The 18,809-nt window shown below is 40.7% G+C and overlaps 4 protein-coding genes and 1 long non-coding RNA gene across 12 annotated transcripts; 3 read left to right on the top strand and 2 right to left on the bottom strand.

The window, feature by feature from the left end:
* Positions 1 to 99: 99 nt before the first annotated feature.
* LOC146273010 (DEP domain-containing mTOR-interacting protein) lies at positions 100 to 2,868 on the top strand. Its single transcript, XM_084704317.1, is given in 10 exon segments — positions 100 to 214; positions 435 to 613; positions 726 to 849; positions 1,070 to 1,248; positions 1,379 to 1,555; positions 1,558 to 1,590; positions 1,667 to 1,804; positions 1,902 to 1,972; positions 2,070 to 2,174; positions 2,266 to 2,868. Coding segments are annotated over 10 exon segments (1,215 nt in total). The 5' UTR covers positions 100 to 128; the 3' UTR covers positions 2,389 to 2,868.
* LOC146273009 (uncharacterized) lies at positions 939 to 3,036 on the bottom strand. Of its 2 annotated transcripts, none has more exons than XR_014766465.1 (5): positions 2,897 to 3,036; positions 2,242 to 2,344; positions 2,065 to 2,160; positions 1,324 to 1,463; positions 939 to 1,223 (listed from the first exon to the last, which is right to left on the bottom strand). It is a non-coding gene; the product is annotated as an uncharacterized LOC146273009 (long non-coding RNA). The 2 variants fall into 2 exon arrangements; XR_014766464.1 differs by having other exon boundaries at positions 941 to 1,220.
* On the top strand, positions 2,994 to 7,344 carry adnpa (activity-dependent neuroprotector homeobox a). Of its 2 annotated transcripts, none has more exons than XM_084704311.1 (4): positions 2,994 to 3,475; positions 3,926 to 4,034; positions 4,188 to 4,280; positions 4,418 to 7,344. In XM_084704311.1, exons 2-4 carry the CDS (start codon positions 3,927 to 3,929, stop codon positions 6,800 to 6,802), a joined length of 2,586 nt encoding a protein of 861 aa, XP_084560437.1. In that variant the 5' UTR covers positions 2,994 to 3,475; position 3,926; the 3' UTR covers positions 6,803 to 7,344. The 2 variants fall into 2 exon arrangements, with proteins under 2 accessions (XP_084560437.1, XP_084560436.1); XM_084704310.1 differs by having other exon boundaries at positions 3,922 to 4,034.
* Positions 7,345 to 8,202: 858 nt separating this feature from the next.
* Positions 8,203 to 10,904, top strand: LOC146273007 (bcl-2-like protein 1). Of its 2 annotated transcripts, none has more exons than XM_084704319.1 (3): positions 8,203 to 8,379; positions 9,204 to 9,851; positions 9,953 to 10,904. In XM_084704319.1, exons 2-3 carry the CDS (start codon positions 9,327 to 9,329, stop codon positions 10,094 to 10,096), a joined length of 669 nt encoding a protein of 222 aa, XP_084560445.1. In that variant the 5' UTR covers positions 8,203 to 8,379; positions 9,204 to 9,326; the 3' UTR covers positions 10,097 to 10,904. The 2 variants fall into 2 exon arrangements, with proteins under 2 accessions (XP_084560445.1, XP_084560444.1); XM_084704318.1 differs by having other exon boundaries at positions 8,203 to 8,383.
* A 2,053-nt stretch (positions 10,905 to 12,957) lies between these two features.
* Positions 12,958 to 17,265, bottom strand: gata1a (GATA binding protein 1a). Of its 5 annotated transcripts, none has more exons than XM_084704313.1 (6): positions 17,081 to 17,261; positions 15,465 to 15,723; positions 14,773 to 15,315; positions 14,518 to 14,663; positions 14,189 to 14,314; positions 12,958 to 14,077 (listed from the first exon to the last, which is right to left on the bottom strand). In XM_084704313.1, the coding sequence occupies exons 2-6, from the start codon at positions 15,670 to 15,672 to the stop codon at positions 13,790 to 13,792; spliced, it is 1,311 nt and encodes a 436-aa protein (XP_084560439.1). In that variant the 5' UTR covers positions 15,673 to 15,723; positions 17,081 to 17,261; the 3' UTR covers positions 12,958 to 13,789. The 5 variants fall into 5 exon arrangements, with proteins under 5 accessions (XP_084560439.1, XP_084560438.1, XP_084560441.1 ...); XM_084704312.1 differs by having other exon boundaries at positions 15,465 to 15,697; XM_084704315.1 differs by having other exon boundaries at positions 15,591 to 15,697.
* Positions 17,266 to 18,809: the final 1,544 nt, after the last annotated feature.

Here is an 18,809-nt window from a genome sequence, read left to right as displayed (position 1 = left end):
CCCCTCTCCCCTCCCCATGTGTATACACAACATCTATCCCACATCGCAAGAGGGTGTCATACACTGGGTATTTTTGGTAAATATAAAAGGCTGGTGACGGTCAGTGGTACACCCAATGTCAGAGTAACATGGACAAAATGGGAACTAACAAGAACAGAAAGGCTATGGCCAGATTACACAAGGCTGAAGTTATGATTGCTGGAGAACAACTCAGGTATGCAGGAAAGTGAGAAAGACTAACATGAAATTGTATGTTTGTTAGGAGGGTGGGATGACTAGATGGTTGGGTGAAGTTATGTGACAAAATTTAATCGTTATTTAGTCAGTCAATGGCTTAGAGGATTTTGCACATTTAAAACAATTTAAAGCTTAAAATAGACCCAACATCAGTCTATAACACACAATCTGAAGAGTTAATGTCACTTATTTTCAAGGCTCAGGTTGCATGATGGAAAGCTAATCAAGGACCGGAGGTACCACCTGCGCACATACCCAAACTGCTTTGTTGCCCAAGAGGTAAATGACTGGCTGGTCAGCCACAAGGAAGCTCCTGATAGAGTCACAGCTATCTGTCTAATGCAACACCTGATGGACCATGACATAGTACATCATGGTAAGGGGTCATGCAAAACATATTTAACCTCTATAGTATTCTTTAACACTTTATCTACTCACCCATAAACATATTGTTCTGATCGGTCTTTCTTACACTCTGTTTTCTTCAGTTTGTGACAAACGTCCTATGTTCAAGGATGCAAAATTGCTGTACCGTTTCCGTAAGGATGATGGCACATTTCCGTTTAACACAGAGGTGAAAGTGTTCATGCGTGGACAAAGGCTGTATGAACAGTAAGAGCTCTGTATTGCCCTGCAATATTCTCTATCTGGCAGGGACAGGTGTCCTTGAGGTGTTCTGTGTACACTACTTGGAAAAGGTTGTGTGTAGCCACAGCTTTGCTCTCTAAATTAAGTTAATATATTAGTTTAAGTAATGACCTACAAGAAAAACATGTGTATTAAAGGTAAAATCAACCAAACATTCATGAACATGTGTGTGTGTGGATTTCAGTTTAATATCAGGAAGGGACTCCATTTTGCAACTACGGGAGGAACGGGGCGTAGCATACCAGCGTTCCTTTCCTGGCTGCCAGCTGATAGACTGGTTGTTACAGAATGGAGAAACAGAGAGTCGACGCCAGGGTTTGGACCTTTGCCGTGCCCTGCTGGAGCATGGCATCATTCAGCATGGTCAGAAGAGGCCCCTCAACCTTTGACCTCAAATAATTGAATATTGGCCAATTGTATTATTTTCTCTGAACTTACCCTTTATTTCTCTCACGTCACTTGCTCTCTTTCCCCTCATTTATTCTAACGCCAGTGTGTAAGAAGCACAACTTCTTTGACAGTGGGTTACTGTATCAATTCTGCATAAATTTTCGTCGGCGCCGCCGTTTGTCTGAGCTCTTGAATGAAAGCGAAAGAGAGAAAGAAGAAGAGGTTGCAGTGCAAGCACAGGAAGACATCCATGCTGACAGTCCTTTTGTCCTGCGAAAGACTCCCCACTAGAGAACTGTAGTGGATTTCAATCTTGTAAGTGAATTCAACATTAGTACCCTGACTGTCACACACCAGTTCTATGTCTAATACATTTAACTTTCCAATGTAGTGCAGAACAGTATGGAGATAAATGCAACACACAATGTGCACCGGGGAAGCTTGAATTCATTTCAACTTCATCCTACTGGATATTTACCCCCTGCCATTCTGTCCTCTACCACATTTATGCAATGTAATCCCAAATCAGGTAATGTAACCATTCAATATTACCAACCAGATGTTTACAAATGTGATTGACTGGATATCCCGATGTTTAAACTATAACCACACTCTAATAATGTCAGTGCTTAGGAGCAATGTGACATGTGATGACTTGGTGTCTCCTGGTGCACCTTTCATCAAGAAAGTGTTGACGGTGAGTATACACAGTTTGTCTATTTTTTTCTATTTTGTCTGGCTTTACTTTGAGATAGTTCCATTGAATGTCATGTTTTTTGTGTTCACTACCTTAGGTGATGGGTGATGCAGTGGGTTGGGGTTTTGTTGTCAGGGGTATGGCTCCCTGTTATGTTCAAGCAGTTGATCCAGGAAGCCCTGCAGCAGCTGCAGGAGTTAAGGTAACATACCCAGAGGTTTTAACACAATACACAAACACACATTCATGTCATCTTTCAGTAAACTCACCTGTAATTCTGCCTCTCTTTTCAGGTCCGCCAGTTTGTGTGCCGTGTGAATGGACAAAGTGTTCTTACTATGGATTACCATGCAGTTTCAAGACTTGTGATGACTGGACCACAAACAGTTGTGTTAGAGGTCATGGAACCACGGTGATAACACATTATTTTATTATTTTAAAAATGAGTGATATGCTTAAAATTGTGATGGCATGGGCATAAAAGCCTATTTTAAGAGTCAAGTATTGAGAAGTTATGTAGGTAGCCTACAGTTGCACTGTAAGCAACTGAGATAGCATTCTTTTAGTTGTTGTTCACCGTAGCTGCTTTACAATGTAACAAATAAATACCAATTGTTCCTTGATTTTGTTCCTTGATTTTGACCTCAGAAATACAGGTAAACGATGCATTTCCGACCTTTGATGCTGTAGCATACTTTCTGGACTGTTGCGTCCCTTTAAATAAAATATATTTTTAATGTATTAATTATTAGGGGTGTATTGTGTTTTAATGGGTGATAAAGCCTTTCATAATGGATGGCTGTGTGACCGACACGTGGATACTGATACACTCGGATACCACATCCATGAAGGATAGCATGAGAATAAATGAGACCAAATGAGACCATCAGAAAGGAGGCTGGTTGAAAACTATGGAGAGCATACCTTCTATACTCTGTGCCTTAACTTCGTAGCAACCCCCTTACTTCCGTCTTTTTCATTTCGCCATTTTGAATTATGTTGACTACACTGCGCTAGCCACATCAGAGCTAGCTAGTTCGGGTGCAAGCTGATTGTTGTTAAAAGGGAGTTCGCTAGCTAGCTAGCTTTTATAGCTTAGTCTATTGTAACATATAACGCCGGGCAGTTGATGCGGTTTTAAGTCAATATTTAGCTTTATGCCCCGACTCTTATACCGACCTAAGATTATTTTACTAAGCTATCGTTCGGATGAAACAATTGCAGATGAAAAACCAGACAGCTGCAGTGCCCGCAGCCAGCAGCACCCGGCTCTGTGCTACGTACAAGTAGCTCGTACGCTAGCTAGATTAGCTAGCTAGTAGCTACAGTAAGCGCGAGGGAGTGAATGCAACGTCTGGACAACGGCATCATTAAGTTTATAGCTAGGCTACAGTTTATAGTTACAGCTATTGCAAACCAGCCAACATTGAACATTTACACTGGCAATTTGCTATCTACTAGCTACGTAGCTTTTCAAATTGTGTGACAATAAACAAGAGGCAGGTGAGTTTCACGATAGATTGCTTGCTACTGTAGCTAAGTTACAAATATGGAAAATGCAAATGGTTAGCTAGTTTAAGCTACTAGTACCTTGCTTATACCAATTTAATCACGCAAGCCAACTTGTTCCGCCTTTCTACCTTACACCACACATATAAAGATCTAGTTAGTTTTATCCACTAAATTAAGTATATGCCAACTCAGCTGGCTAGCTTTTGATTGTTCATATTTCTTGACTTTAGGTAGCCTAGCTAGCTAAATGCAGCTGCATGTAATACTAGCAATGGGGGGTTGCGACCAGCTAGTCTGCTTATTTCAGCCACCTTATCACAAGGCCACGTTCTGTCTACAGCTGTCAAAAGCAACTTAACTTTAGGTTAAGTGAAAAGTATTTTTATATTTTAGATAAAACGACTCACTTTAACCAATGATTTATCCCTTGCTACCAGAAAGGATGTACCAGCTCCCTGTTAACAACCTCACTAGGTTACGGCGAGCCAGAAAGCAGGTAAAGAAGGCGCTAAGCGACATTGGACTTGAGTATTGCAAGGAACAGGTGGAGGTTAGTATACTTGGATGTTATGTGAAATTCAAATGTCAAGATGCTTCTTTAAAATACATGACTTACCGCATACTTCCATGATAGTTGGCGTCTCTTGGCTAAATACACATGTTCTTTTGTATACTTAGTGTCTCCCCTTTTCTCTACACACAGGACTTCAAAGAGTTTTGCCCAAATGACCTCTATGTTAAGAACACTCTTTGCCTTGACATATGTTCATGGGATCCATCAGTTTCTAGGACACAGGTATGATGCAAACATAGTCAATACATGTACATGAATAGTGTCTATTGTTGCATACAAATCCTTGTTTGGTTAGATTTTGTGCAACCAGTTGCCAAAATGTTTTTTTCTAATGGTTGGCCTGTGGTTGTGTCTTTCAGGAGTATCGGTCAAAGCCTTTCTGTTGCACCGAGTGTTCATTCTCTTCCAAGTACTACTCAGGCTATAAGAACCACTTCCGCAATGTGCACAGACAGAATTTTGAAAACCGTATCCTCCTCAACTGTCCTTACTGTACCTTCACAGCAAGCAAGAGAACTATGGAGACACACGTCAAGATTTTCCACATACCCAGTTCACCAAGACAAGGACTGGGGACCTACCATGGAACTCCTACCGGACCGAAAGACAGAGTATGGCTTGACAAAGGCAGACAGGGAGACAATGTAGAGAGGGCAATGTACTATTGCAAGAAGTGCACCTACAGGGACCCTCTTTACAATGTTGTGCGAAGGCACATCTACAGGGAACATTTCCAGCATGTGGTCTCACCCTATGTTGCCATGGTTTCAGAGTCATCACTCAAAAATGGTGCTAACACTGTCAACGGCAACAACATCCTTTGTAAGAGATGCCAGTTTTCCACTCGTAGTTATGAAGCACTAGTGCAGCACGTTGTAGAGTATCATGAACGGATTGGCTCTCAGGTGACAACTATGATTGGGCATGCAAATATTGTGGTGTCCAGATCACAAGCATACTCTGGGATGTCACAAAAAGGTTCAATGATATCTGCAGGGGGTCGTGGACTGACATCTGAGCAGCTTAGCCACATGATGGGGTCCCATATCAAGCAAGGACCCTCTGGACTGAAGAATGTAACATCCCAGTCCTCCATTCCTGGCCACCAGGTGCGTGTCACTGTTCCTGGAAGCAACGGTTTAGGAGAGGGCCCAGGAATGCAGACACCTGTCACTACCACCAGCTTAAGCACAGCCCAAACACAGAAGTGGAAGATCTGCACTGTTTGTAATGAGCTTTTCCCAGAAAATCTCTACAGTGCTCATTTTGAAAAGGCACATAAAGCAAAAAAGGTATGGGCTATGGCCAAGTACATCATGAAGATCCACAATTTTACCAGCAAGTGTTTGCTTTGCAATCGATATCTGCCTAGTGATACACTGCTTAATCATATGCTGATCCACGGGCTGTCCTGCCCACAGTGCCATGCATCCTTCAACAATGTGGAAAAAATGCTGGAGCATGTAGGATCGACTCATCCTGATGACTTTGTTGGACCGCCTGCTGCTTCCCCGTTAACCTTTGACCTCACCATCAAACAGGATAAGCCCAAGAACATTCAGCTTATTGTTATCACTTTCAATATGAAGGAGCCTGTATCTGCCCAGGAGCAGTCTTTGGCTGCCCATGCTTCAAATCCTGTCTCAGCCTCTGTGAAGAATTTCCCCTCAAAGATGGTTGAGAGAAAGAATGATCTACTTTCCAGAAGTATGTCTCAAGCCACTGGGTCTAATAACAAAGAGGTTGGAAAAACCTTGTGCCCACTGTGTTTCACCATCCTTAAAGGTCCCATCTCAGATGCTTTAGCTCAGCATCTTAGAGAACGACACCAGGTGCTCCAGACAATGCACCCGGTTGAGAAAAAGATGACATACAAATGCATTCACTGTCTGGGTGTCTACACAAGTAACATGGTGGCCTCAACAATCACTCTACACCTTGTGCAATGCAGAGCTGTAGGAAGGTCCCAGAAGGGCCAAGGCATGAAGTCTGCCTTGACGCTGAACTCCTCTGGGGCTGGGTTTCTAAAACGTCAGCTACCTGTTCAGACCACACCTGACCCTAAGAGGATGAAGATGAATGATGAAGTTGCATATTCCCCCACCACTGCAGGGAAGCTGGGAGAATCTGTTGATCTGGTGTTGGATCCAAGGAGCTATGAGCACAAGACTTATGAAGATCGAAAAGCCTTCCTCACCACCTACTTTAACCAGCGCCCCTACCTATCTTCACATGAGGAAGAGAAGCTGTCTGCAAGCCTGTGGCTGTGGAGGTCGGACATTGCCAGCCACTTTGCCAACAGAAGGAGGACCTGTGAGAGGGAATGTGAGACCCGAAAAGTGTCTGTTTTACTTGGCTTCGACATGCAGGCCTTAAAGAAGCTCAAGCACGACATGAAATTTGTGGAAATTACAAAGCCACCAGGCACTTCAGTGGTAAGATCAAACGTGGGCTTCAAGTCTGCACCAAAAACAGACCAAAGCAAGCAACTTGAGACAATTAACTGTACCCTCAAGCTGAGTGCCTACACACAGCCTATATCCATTGACTCAGACAGTGAACCAGAACAAGAAGATAACGCTGCTGAGAATGGGGAAATGGACACAAAGCAGCATGCTGTCAGATCCCATGAGAAAACAAACCTATTGGAGGGAAACTCCTCTGCAGTCATTGATGGACCTTCAAGGGAGGATATGAATACCTTGCAAGAGGCAAAGTCAAATGCTTGGGTGACTCTCTGTTAGTATCTTTAGAGCTGCTCCTGCTTCACAAGGAGTCTGCAGGTCAGATCGAGAGATGAGCATTTGGTGGGCAGGAATTTATTCAACTTAGAGTCCTTGAATAGGAGGAAAACCTCCAAGGGAACCAAGACATTTACAGTTTGGATTGATACGGTTAGAGATAAAATACTGTAATTCCCCCAGATTGGACCTTTTAATATCAGTGTTTGAAGAAACCATTGTGCTCTGCAGCACTGAGAATGCTGAAACGTATAACCAGGCTTAATAACTGTGCAACACAGTATGGCGTCTGTAATTAACATTGGTTGTGTGATATTGTATATTTAGATCATGCATACATTGTCTGTTACCCATTGGTATGTGTCTCACAAAGATTCATGTGAAGAATAACAACAACAAAAAACATGACCTTTCCCTCTTCACAATTTTCCGTCTTCAATGATGAGAGCAGGAACTGTATAATACTGTCATTTCACATTTAGAAATTGTAGATTAGATGACAATTGCTTATGTCAATGTTTAAATAAATTGGTTTGATAAAACAATTTGACTACCAAGTTTTATGTCAAGGACACAAAACATACATTGAATACATAATACCATAGTGAAGAATGTAAACATCCATCCATCATCTGCCGCTTTTCCGGGGGTCGGGTCACGGGGGCAGCAACCTAAGCAGGGAGGCCCAGACTTCCCTCTCCCCGGCCACTTCCACCAGCTCTTCCTGGGGGAACCCGAGGTGTTACCAGGCCAGCCGAGAGACATAGTCCCTCCAGCTTGTCCTGGGTCTTCCCCGGGGCCATCTACCCTGTGGGGCATGCCCAGAACACCTCACCAGGGAGGCGTCCGGAAGGCATCCTAATTAGATGCCCGAGCCACCTCAACTGGCCCCTCTTGATTAATGTAAACATAATATGGAAATATAATGTGTCAGTGAGATTTCTACAAATCCATAATAATAAAAGAAAAGCTATGGGGTTATGTTATTCAATTCAGACAAAGAAGAATGTTAATCGTTAAATATAATTTATTATAATTCAAAAATAACATTTGAACAGGGAACTGTTAGACTCGACTGATAACCGGGAAACAGTTTTATTTTATACTTTTATCGTATAATTAATGTCTAAACATTACAATTACAAATTGGCAGCACAATACAGTTAAAGTAGACAACTTTAAATGGAACACAACACTAAATCAATAAGGTAAAACAAGCGGAAACACGTAAGCAAAAGTGTGGTAGTGGTTCATCAAAAATAAAAATATGCATGTTTTTGTAAATTCTCAAGGATTGTTAAGTTCATGGGCTACATTTCACTTTCCGGTAGGACCATATAGTTAGGGTAGGACTGTCGACGCTATTTGTTGTACTTCCGTTGTACCTTACCTTTGATTGGTAGAACTAAGTTGAAGGCGGTATATCCCACTACGTGCTGCGTCCAATGGCCAGCGTGAAAACTAGCCTTTTTTACTCACTCAATGTAGCTTATCGATGGTGCAAATATGTCTATATTGTATACGATTTTATGCACAAGATTCAACATCTTAGAAATGCGGTATCGTTATTTTGAATGACTGTAGGTACGGTATTTATTTTTACTGTTGTGAAAAGACTGTTTCAGTATGTGCTTATATCCTATGAAAATTGCTATGGAGATGGAAACTAGCTAGCTAGCTAGCTAGCAAGCCTCTACAACTAGTATTCTGATTGCACGATATAGGAAGCTGTCAACAGCACAGCAGAAAGCTAGCTAGCCAACTTGCTAGCTAATAATGGCCTTTTGAACTATTTAAACCATATTTTATAGCAAGGTGTGCATGATTCATTGGAAGATAAGTTCTCTGTCGAATGTATTCCGTCCGATAATCACACACAGTAGCACTTGTTTCTGCAATGTTAAGTTTTCAATTTTCTCTGGGTGTTCTGTGTCAAAACAAGCGAATGGTAATGTTCACTGATAGCTAGCTAGCGCTAACGTTAAGCGTTATAATTTCTGGTAGGAGCTTTAAGTTGGTTAACTATTTTAAGGAAGGCCAAAATTGAAATATCATGCGCAGTCTGTTTTAGCAAGACGAGCTAATAAATATCATCTATAATTTAAACTAAAGGACCAGCAGTAACTAGCCCTGGCATAGCAAACGACGGTACATGGAAGCTATTATAGTTCCTTGATTGCACAAGAAACATATCTATGTTAAAAAAAATTGCATATTCCATTTGTTTAGATGGTATGTTTCTATTTATAATTATAGCACTGATTAGCTACTGGAAATTGTAATGTGATAAAGCTTGTTATTGTTAAGCTTCATTGTTAACCTTTTAAACCAATAACATTGACATTAAAGCTGCTATGGAATTGTGCAATGCTGACCATTTTGTTTCCATTGTCTCCATCTACAGCCCAAGGAAAACACAGTCAGACGACATTTCAGTCATCCAAAATAGTGTGAAGCATGGCACGAGAGTCCTGGAAACGTTAGGACGGACAGTCAATGGGAGAGGAGGGCACATAGGTTGGAAACAATGTCTTACAGTAACCGTGAGCTGGTGGTGTTTTTCATAAGCTATAAACTTTCACAGAGGAATTATCCTATTTCTCAGTTGGGACTGGAAGATGCCAGTGAACGGACTAATGTTGACAAGACCAATGTATCCCCTGTTAATGGATCTGTTGAAAATGACCGAAATTGCAGAGGCAGTCTGGGGATATCTTCACCTCCACAGGGGGGTATAGAGGCGGTTAAAGCAGCTCTTAGAGACTCTGCAGATGAGTTTGAATTGCGTTACACCAGAGCCTTCAATGATCTCTCTTCTCAACTGCATATCACCCCTGCCACAGCATACCATAGCTTTGAAAGTGTAATGAACGAAGTGTTCAGGGACGGCGTCAACTGGGGACGTGTAGTAGGCCTGTTCGCTTTTGGTGGTGCTCTTTGTGCTGAGTGTGTCGAAAAGGATATGAGTCACCTGGTAGCGCGTATTGCAGATTGGATGACCACCTACCTGGACAACCACATCCAGCCATGGGTACAGAGACAGGGTGGATGGGTGAGTTAAGCTAAATTCTTTTTTCACTTAATTGGATGCAGACACGATGGATGTGCCATAGTAGGCTCTTATTAATTACTTTGATTTCATGTCCTGGGCAGGACCGATTTGCTGACATTTTCGGCAGGGATGCTGCTGCTGAGGTTCGACGTTCCCAGGAGAACATAAGAAGATGGCTGCTAGTAGGGGCGATACTGCTTGCAGGAGTGTTGGTTGGCTCTCTCATTGCAAAGAAACATCATTGAAGTGGAAAAGCTGCACCCAGTTAACCCCAGTACATTTAAACGCTAAATTGGCTTAAAATAGAACGGAATAGTTTATGTTTACATTAGCCCAGTCTGCTTGTGCACTGACCAGAATCCTGATTCCTAACCCTGGCTGAATAAGTTTTTGGGTTGATACATGTAGCTTGGTGAGTTATTTTACTTCTCACCTTTATTCGTCCTGTCCTGCAATTTTCTCACATTTCCAAGTTACCTGTAACATAACATTTTATAATATTGTTTCTATATTGTTATTGCTTTGTTTGTTTTGATTTTATGGACAGTGGTGTTGCACTCAAAACAGTAGATGCTGTAAATGGACCTGATAAGCTAAGAGTGAGTGGGATATTTACAGTGGTTGTGATAAGAGACTGTTTGTGTTCTTTTTATTATGTTAGCGTGTTATCAACCATACCCGAGGAGCAATTTTAAGAATTTGTTTCAAATGGACATTTGAATTATATTCAGCATTCCAAAAGATTATAATTACTTTGCCTCTCTAAGTTCACTCAAATCTACAACTGATTTATTTTGCCATTTTCTAATGTTAAATTCCATCTTGCTGTACTTGATTACGGGCATGCCTAAATAATAAAACATATTTATGTTTTTATTGTTTTAAATTATTTGATGGTTGATTGTGAATTTGACAGAGAGCATATAATGCAATTTACAATATTAGGACATTTTTTTATTTTGAATAATTCAGATAGACACAAATAGGGAGTGTTTCTGGTTCGCCGTTTCAATTATATTGATTGATGCAGAAATACAGACATGTTGCGCATTACAGAGGTGTGATTTAGATGTTTATCACATGGATACTGTTGTTATTGTTGCTGCAGTCTTATGGTCTTCCATTGGGGGGCGATGTGCACAGTATAACCTATGAGTGATTGTTTTCACCAACCTATTCAAGTCCAGAATTACCTTTTAATCTTTTTATTATATGATCCTGCCTGATTTATTGGATAAAATGCATTTTTGCAGAAGAAATAGGCAAGAGAATTTTAACTTCTAATACTTCCATTATGTGGAGCCAATGATCCATATTTCCACATGGGATCCTTTTTCCCCTCTTAAGACAACTATTCTGCAGAGAATGAATGAACCAGTGTTATTTTTGGGGGGGGGCAACAGTTTCTCTTATCAGACAATAATTGGATAAGTTATTTCCCTATCACCAAATCATGAGAATGTTTATTATTTGTAACCCAGCACATCCAGACATAAAACACAAAGAATAAAACGATAGATACAGATAAAGATACACTGACATTTTGTTACTGTTTCCCCAGAACATGTCAGGTCGTATAAGTAGATAAGACATGTTAAAAGTCAAAAAGATTCATTATGGTAACTCACCAGCTTTTTGTTGTATCTATTTTTTATGAAGTCATACTCTTTGCCTCTGGAACAGCTTAGAAACAGTCAACTGAGTTGTGTTCTCCCGTATCAGTATGTTTGCAAGGGAGAACATTGAAGAGGTATGGTTCTTCTAGTTACAGAAAAAAAAGAAATCACTGATATCGCATGAAGACAGTTGATCAAATTCCCATTATAAAGAGAGAAATCAGTATTTGCCATGTTTCTTATCAGTAGGTTGGGTTTTTTATTAAATGGTGACACACAAATCCTAATATTGGACACATTTGGGCAGTATCTGTTATGTGTCTCGGTAGTTGTCTCATGAGTATATAGCATGTCCAGATGCTCCCTATATACCTATAATATATAATGCAAGGATTAGCTAACACAACTATGCAACAAAAAACCTTTTATTGAAATCCTACAACAGTAGCACACGTGCAGGGAACGGTGAAACACACATGGAGGCTAGAGTGAACACCACAGTGACTCGACTCATTTTTCCTGTCCTGCTGTCCTTCCTCGCAGGGCTGGGTGGGAGCCAAGTCCAAGTGCTCACCCCATGTCCTGGCCAGGGACGAAAAAGGAGAGCGATCTTCTGCGTGTTTTTATATTGGTGTTTATTGCGGAAGAAATACATGAGCTTGAGGAGAACAATGCAGACTCCACATTCAGAAAGACTCGGGAGTTTGCAGCTCATCTAAGCAGCAAACAAATTGTTCCCCATTTGGGAATCGAACCCATTAGCCTACATTCTTAATGTGAGGCATACGTGTTAGCATGTAGTTATACTCTATGAAGGTTTTACTGGATTGGTACACACAACGTGAAATAGCACATGTTAGAAATAAACTGTACAGGCGATAGTAGTTGAAAATAAATTCGCTGTATGTACATACTGCGATTGTAAACAGGTAGAAAAATTGACGAAACGTATCGGTTCCATTTTATGGATTTTACTTGAAGTGGTTAACAAGTAGATATGCTACAATGTTTTTTGCACTGGTGTACGTGAGGAACGTGATCATATAGACACAATATTGTTTGGCAAATTTTATTTTAGAAGATATGAATATCTACAGTGTGCATTTTGTGAATTAGTACCTGTGTGCAGTTCCACCAAGAGCATGACTGAAAGGATGTGTATGTCTTTTTGGCGGTAGGCGGGTGGTTTGGAGTCTGTGACTGCAATGATAAGTTATCAGTTGTCCAACAGCCACTGTACTGTTCAACTCCTTAGTCCCACTCCCAAACCATTGACTAGAGGACAAAACACTTCAGCTCAACTTGGTGGACAATTTGCTGGACATTTAGCTGTCATCGTAGTCTTTGGAGATTTCACTATTGATTTTAGATGGACAGTATTGTTTTTCACAAAGATATATGAAAAACTTTATTTGATCATCTCTGCACAGATTTTAGAGTGAAAAGTGACTGAACTACGTTTCAGTATTGTAGCATTAAATCATCCCAAGTCATCTTCCTAAGCAGTTTTTTAATGATCTTTCAAATCACACAATGTACCTGAGAATTTAGTTTTACACAAAATACACCATACAGGCGTCCATTGGAAATAATGCCCTTCATTTGCATGTGTGTGTGTGTGTGTCATGGGAGGGGAGGAGTGGGAGGGCTGAATGCAGTTGACTGTTGTTGACCTATCCGAAGTGACACAAATCTAATTTTAGAACAAGTACAGCATTTGAGTTGAATGCTTTGCCACTTTCCAAAATGGGAGATTTGCATGGCTTCTGTACCCAAAACACTTTCACTGTCAGATTCCCTACCTGTCTGTAGATCATTGACAAAGACAGATTATACTTTGGTCATCGAGAACACAATGCCACTATAGTGGAGCCAGTAATTGGAGCCTTTCACATGTGTTATACTACAGAAACATTATTTACATAGTGAATACCATCGCACCATGCTTTACAAAAATTGTCAAAAATATTGCAATAATAGTTTGGAACAGAAATATATTTATAAAATGAATGTTACAGATCCGTGTCCCATCACCCTTACCTATGATCACAGTAGAGCTGGAGAAAAATCCAACAAGACTGTCATGAATGTATCAACTGTATGAAACTGAATTTAATTACTTACAAAATATTCAGTAAAAGTGTGTCTCTTTTGATCTAGTGAAATTTCCACACTTGTACATTGTCAACATCACACAAATACATTTTGAACTGTACAAATATAAATAATTATTTGTAAGAAGTTACTATTTAAGGGATTTGTGTGGAAGTTTCTGCCTCTGAGTGAGGGTGTATTTTATCATGGGCTGGGTCCCTGTCAGTATTAGACCAACGTTGGCACTATGCTAGTGTTGGGGTGGTGGGAGTAGGGAAAGGTGGCAGATGGATGCAGGGAAGAATGTGGGGGGATCAAGTGAGGGGTGTGACTATAAGCAAGCAAAGACCCTGGGCCCAGTGAAAAAGGCCCACCATGCTCATCCAGGGGAGAAGGCTGGGGGAAGTCAGAGTAACGCTCCATTATGCAATTTTTCTTGCCTTTCTTGTTCTTGTTGGAAACTTTGCGATTCCGTGTCTGGATGCCATCTTTCTTCATGGTTAGGGGTCTGTTGACCTGTGCAGAAGCTCATGTCATACTTATGAAAGTGTTATTATCTTAGGGTATTAAGAGTTTTGAGGGTTTCTGTCCAGTCAGACACTGTCCCACTGACACTGATAGACTCACGTTATGCAGTTTGAAGTAGAGTCCACAGGCATTGCACACTGGCTCCCCGCTTGCATTGCGTCTCCACAGTGTTGTTGTACTGGTGTGACAGTTGGCACAAAGTGTCCCTGCCCGCTTGCTCACAATCTAAAACAGAGATACTTCAAAATATGTGCGGTTTGTGATACATCAAACTTATAGCCTCTAATTTTCTTGATTTAGTTGTGTATAATTTGTGTAGATTTTGTATTTGTAGTTTGTTTAGGAATATTTGAATTCAGTATCTATGCCCAACAAATGTACGCATTGATAGGTGACCATCCTATCCTACCTATACTGTCATTTCATACCAGTCTTTTCTTGGGCCTGATCAGTGGTCGGTTCTGTCCATTCATCTTATGATAAAGTCCACAGGCATTACAAAGATAGTGTCCGGTCCCATCACGACGCCATAGGGGGGTTGCAGTAGCTCCACAGTTAACACACTCTCTGGCCTCTGCCCCAAGACACAAGCACACACAGTAATGCATGATGACATTTTTGTTAAACAGTAAATTAGAGAAACATTTTACTATAGATACAGTATATAGTGGGTTGAGACATACCGGTCATCATGGAGGTTTTGGTAGCATACACATGCTCACCTGGTGGAGACAGTCTCATCTTATTGCGCAGTTTTGGGGAGTAGGAAGAGGAACTCATCCATGCTCCTGGGGAGGAGTATAGAGCAGCTGTGCTGTAGTCCTGTGTAGAGGTCACATATGAGCTGTAGGGACCCAGCATGTGTGGATGGGAGTGGGGAGACGAGGGGTATGCACCCCCTGCAGCAGTAGTCAGATTTAGAAAACTGCCCCCACCACCTCCCATAGGGCTTAAACGCTCAGCCTTCAGGGCTTCCTGAAGCCTGGGACTCTCCTTGGCTTCCCTCCCTGGAGAAGTGTATCCATCTCTGGAGGTGGTAAAAGAGGATGTGGCACTAGAGGTGTAAAGAGTGGTTGGGCTGTGTGGATGCAAGGGAGTCTTAGTGAAAGGGTTGTTTGTCCAGGTGGGGGGTGATGGGTTATAAGGAGAGCTTAGAGAGTGGTTGCCAGACCCATCCATCCATTGGAGGTTACTTAGGAGAGAGGGTGAGGTGTACACCTGACGAACTGTAAGAGAATAGGACAAAAAAGGTACAAAATGAATTTCCTATATAATAACAACTACCTTCACAACAACAAAATAGATAGAGACTACTAAAATTAATTGAAACATGGATGTATGAACATTTTTAATACAGAAAGTAAATCAAATGAACCTGAGCTGTGTCTATAGGCTGCTGGGGCTCTGCTGAGGTTAGGAGGTGAGAAGTAGGACAGACTGCTGTAGTCAGTGTCTGGGTTAGAGAAGAAGGATTCCCCTTCCTCTCCTGTCGGTAGCAGACCTGGTTCTGAGAGACTGGCCAGTGGATCCGAGCTGATCAAAGCAGAGGACACCCAGTGGGAAGGCTCAGTGGAATCCTCCATGTTGACGGGGTCAGATATGTGAAGTCTGGAACAAAGAAGAACAGGAGAAATCTACCCCTCTCAATATTAGGATATCAGATGCATCCGATGCATCAAATGCTTTAAAAAAAAGTGCAGAGACATATTAAGATGATGATTCACATGTTTTAGGGTCATGTCTCATGTTTCAGTTGTAAAATATTTTGACATTGAGGTTCATTTGAATGCCAATCTTAAGAACATCACAATGCAGTTCTCTTTTTTGTATTGACCAGAAGACCCTGGGTACAAGACCAGTTACAGTGAAATATTGTTTTTGACTGGCAGATGTAGTTCTATTAGTATGGCTTCCTTTTTTGACAAACCCATGTAACTTCAAGATATCAAGGATACTTAACTGAAGGTATCTTTAAACTTCCTTTTCTAGGATCCTCATTTCACGGTTGCGGAAAGTCAACCCTAAAATTAAATATGCCTATTTCTGTACTAAACACAGTGTCCACTTGTTTTCTTACTTTAAGTTTGTAACCTTAATTGGGCTTTTTCTGTACTAAATTTAGAAATTAATTTAGTAAAAGCAGAGTGTGAGAAATGTTGAGTGAACATTGTGTCACTGGCAAAAAACAATGTTTTACAAATGTGTTAGCACCTATGAAAGAAGCAACAACAAATTTGTTATGGTCTTTCTGAGATTACTCAGGATCATAGTGTCATTACGATACTGATGTTTTTGTGTTACTTGAAAATCCTGAATAACTTATTCAAAATATTGGACTCATAAAAGAGTTGCCTCTGCTTGTCTATAGTTAGAGGAGACAACATTAATTTTGCACCATTATCTTTATTCACCGGTGATAAGGATAGAGAGTAGGCTGATAGGGTCTGATAAAGTGTGAGCAAATCAGATAGACCACAATCTTATTGTATCCACCATGACAGATAGAACATATCACTTACTTGAATCTTATTTGGTTCATAGAAATGTATTGTAATCTAACAAAAGAGTCAAATTTATTATTACAGAAAAATGACAAAGTATTTAATTATTTGGATCAGGCCAGTGTCTCAAACAATACCGCCCATGTGAGTATTTCACTTAAGAAAATTCAATACATTTAATCAATCTCCTAAATATCTCCTAAATCTCCTAAATATGTTCTATTCACTAATTCTAAGAGTTTTAGGGTCATCAAAACTATGCTATTGTTATATCAACTGTTCAGATGAACACTTTGTAAGTTTGTGTGTTAGCACCTGACACAACTCACTGCTACATGTCAAAGTAGCAGGCAAATAAATTATCTAAAACAATTCACAAACTTTATGGCCACAGAATTCAAATGTACGCTGCATGTAGGTGATCATTCACTGATCCAGATCAACAATAGGTAGAGAAGCAATGACATAAGAAGCCAGATTCAACACATACCTGAGGTGAAGAGTGTATGTCAAAGAGGCAAGAGGTTCAATCGATGGTTCCAAGACAGGTAGAAGAGCAAGATGGTACAGTATATGTTTGATTGTGTAAATGTGGTGCAGGTTTATATCTGGAGATATTAACCGAGATCTAGTATCCTACAAACAACTCTCTGGGGTTAGGGTTAGGAGAAGGGCCGAGGGAGGGGTCGAGAACAACTTTAGTGTAGGACACACCTCCTGGTCGCCTGGCCATACCAAATGATTAGTATTTTCTGGGTACGAGCAGCAATCAGTCCTTACATGAAACTGGCATAAAAGCTATGCTCTCATTTCTAACTGACTAATCATGTAAGAGTTTTGAATCGTGGACCCATTTGCACATCCTCAACTTTCTAATAAGTAAGACCCGAAAGCCTCAGTCTAAAACTGTAAAAGTTCCATTCAATTGTTTAACTTCTGATGCTCTTACCTACAAGCCATTCAACTAGCTCACATTGTCATTTTTGTCTGTAACAAAAAAATAAAGGTTAAGTCTATGGATCAGGGAGGCAGGAATTTAAACAAAGCAAATATGAAATGCAAAGACTGCATTGCTCTGTGGTTTCCATTCCAGCTTAGAATGGAGGACAGGAATGCAAATCCAGAGAGCTGTTGCAATCATGGATGGAGATAGGTTCTGGATACGGGGAGGCTTCAGACAGGACTCACTCTGTCACAGTCATTTGATAGTCAAAGCAGCCCCCAACTTTCCTCCTTCTTTGTCCATTTACAGTTTTCAGGGAAATGAGGAGAGTGTTGTGAAGAAGGGAATCATTTCAGTGCAGCAGTATTATTGAACTGTACCTTTTAAATTGCACTGCTAAACTGTTAATTTCTGTCTCTAACATTTCTGATTACAATACAGAATCTCACAATTTCTTGTTGATTTCTGAACACGGTTGCCAAGAGATATCTAGTTTAGACAAGAAGAAATCTGATGTTTTTGCCAGTTTTACATGGAGGTAATTTTCTTCCAACACATAGACAATTAGTTTTAGAGGTAAATATAGAAAGCAGTGACAGAGACAGCTGGGTTTGCGTGAGGAAAGCAGTGGAAAGAGATGTGTGTGGTGGCACTATGACAAAAAACTGCTCAGCCCTGATAAGAGGTTATCAAGATGGTAGAAGGAGGCCAGGAATTATAGGCCTTGCAGGCAAAAGACGTCACTTATTGTATGTGTTTCTGCATGTGTTTCTGTCTGTGTTTCTAACTCTGTGTTTCTGCCTCTGTCTGTGTTTATGTCTCTGTTTCTTTCTCTCTCTCTTCCTCTTCCTCCTCCTCTGCCCCTTTGTGCTTTTGTATTTGATTGAGAAGTAACTGAACTATTAAATAAACACAGTCTACTGCAGTTTTGCTTTTTTGCTGTTTGAGCTAGTGACATGAAAGTGTGGCATGTCAGTGGATGGTAGAGTCAGACCTCCAATTCCATAGAAACGGACTTCTGTGTAAGTGGTGGTCTTATCTCTACCACACAGAGCCATTCTCAGACACCAAATTCACCCGGGAGTTCTTTCTGTTTTTGTCTACAAACATACACATCCCCCCATCCCCCACACTCACTCTTATATTTTTTTTATCAGAGTCAAATATTTGGACTTCAGTTTTCAACAATGTAACATTTACACAATATTAACATTGGTTACATTGCCTCTTCCACTCTGACAAACTTTCAATGATAGCTAAAACAAACATTTCAATA

This window comes from Hypomesus nipponensis, chromosome 9 (genome assembly GCF_054491055.1).
Source record: "Hypomesus nipponensis isolate SF chromosome 9, ASM5449105v1, whole genome shotgun sequence".
In the NCBI taxonomy this organism is placed as follows: domain Eukaryota; kingdom Metazoa; phylum Chordata; class Actinopteri; order Osmeriformes; family Osmeridae; genus Hypomesus; species Hypomesus nipponensis.
Note: the sequence above shows the minus strand (reverse complement) of the source record. Positions and strands in the feature narration are given on the sequence as shown.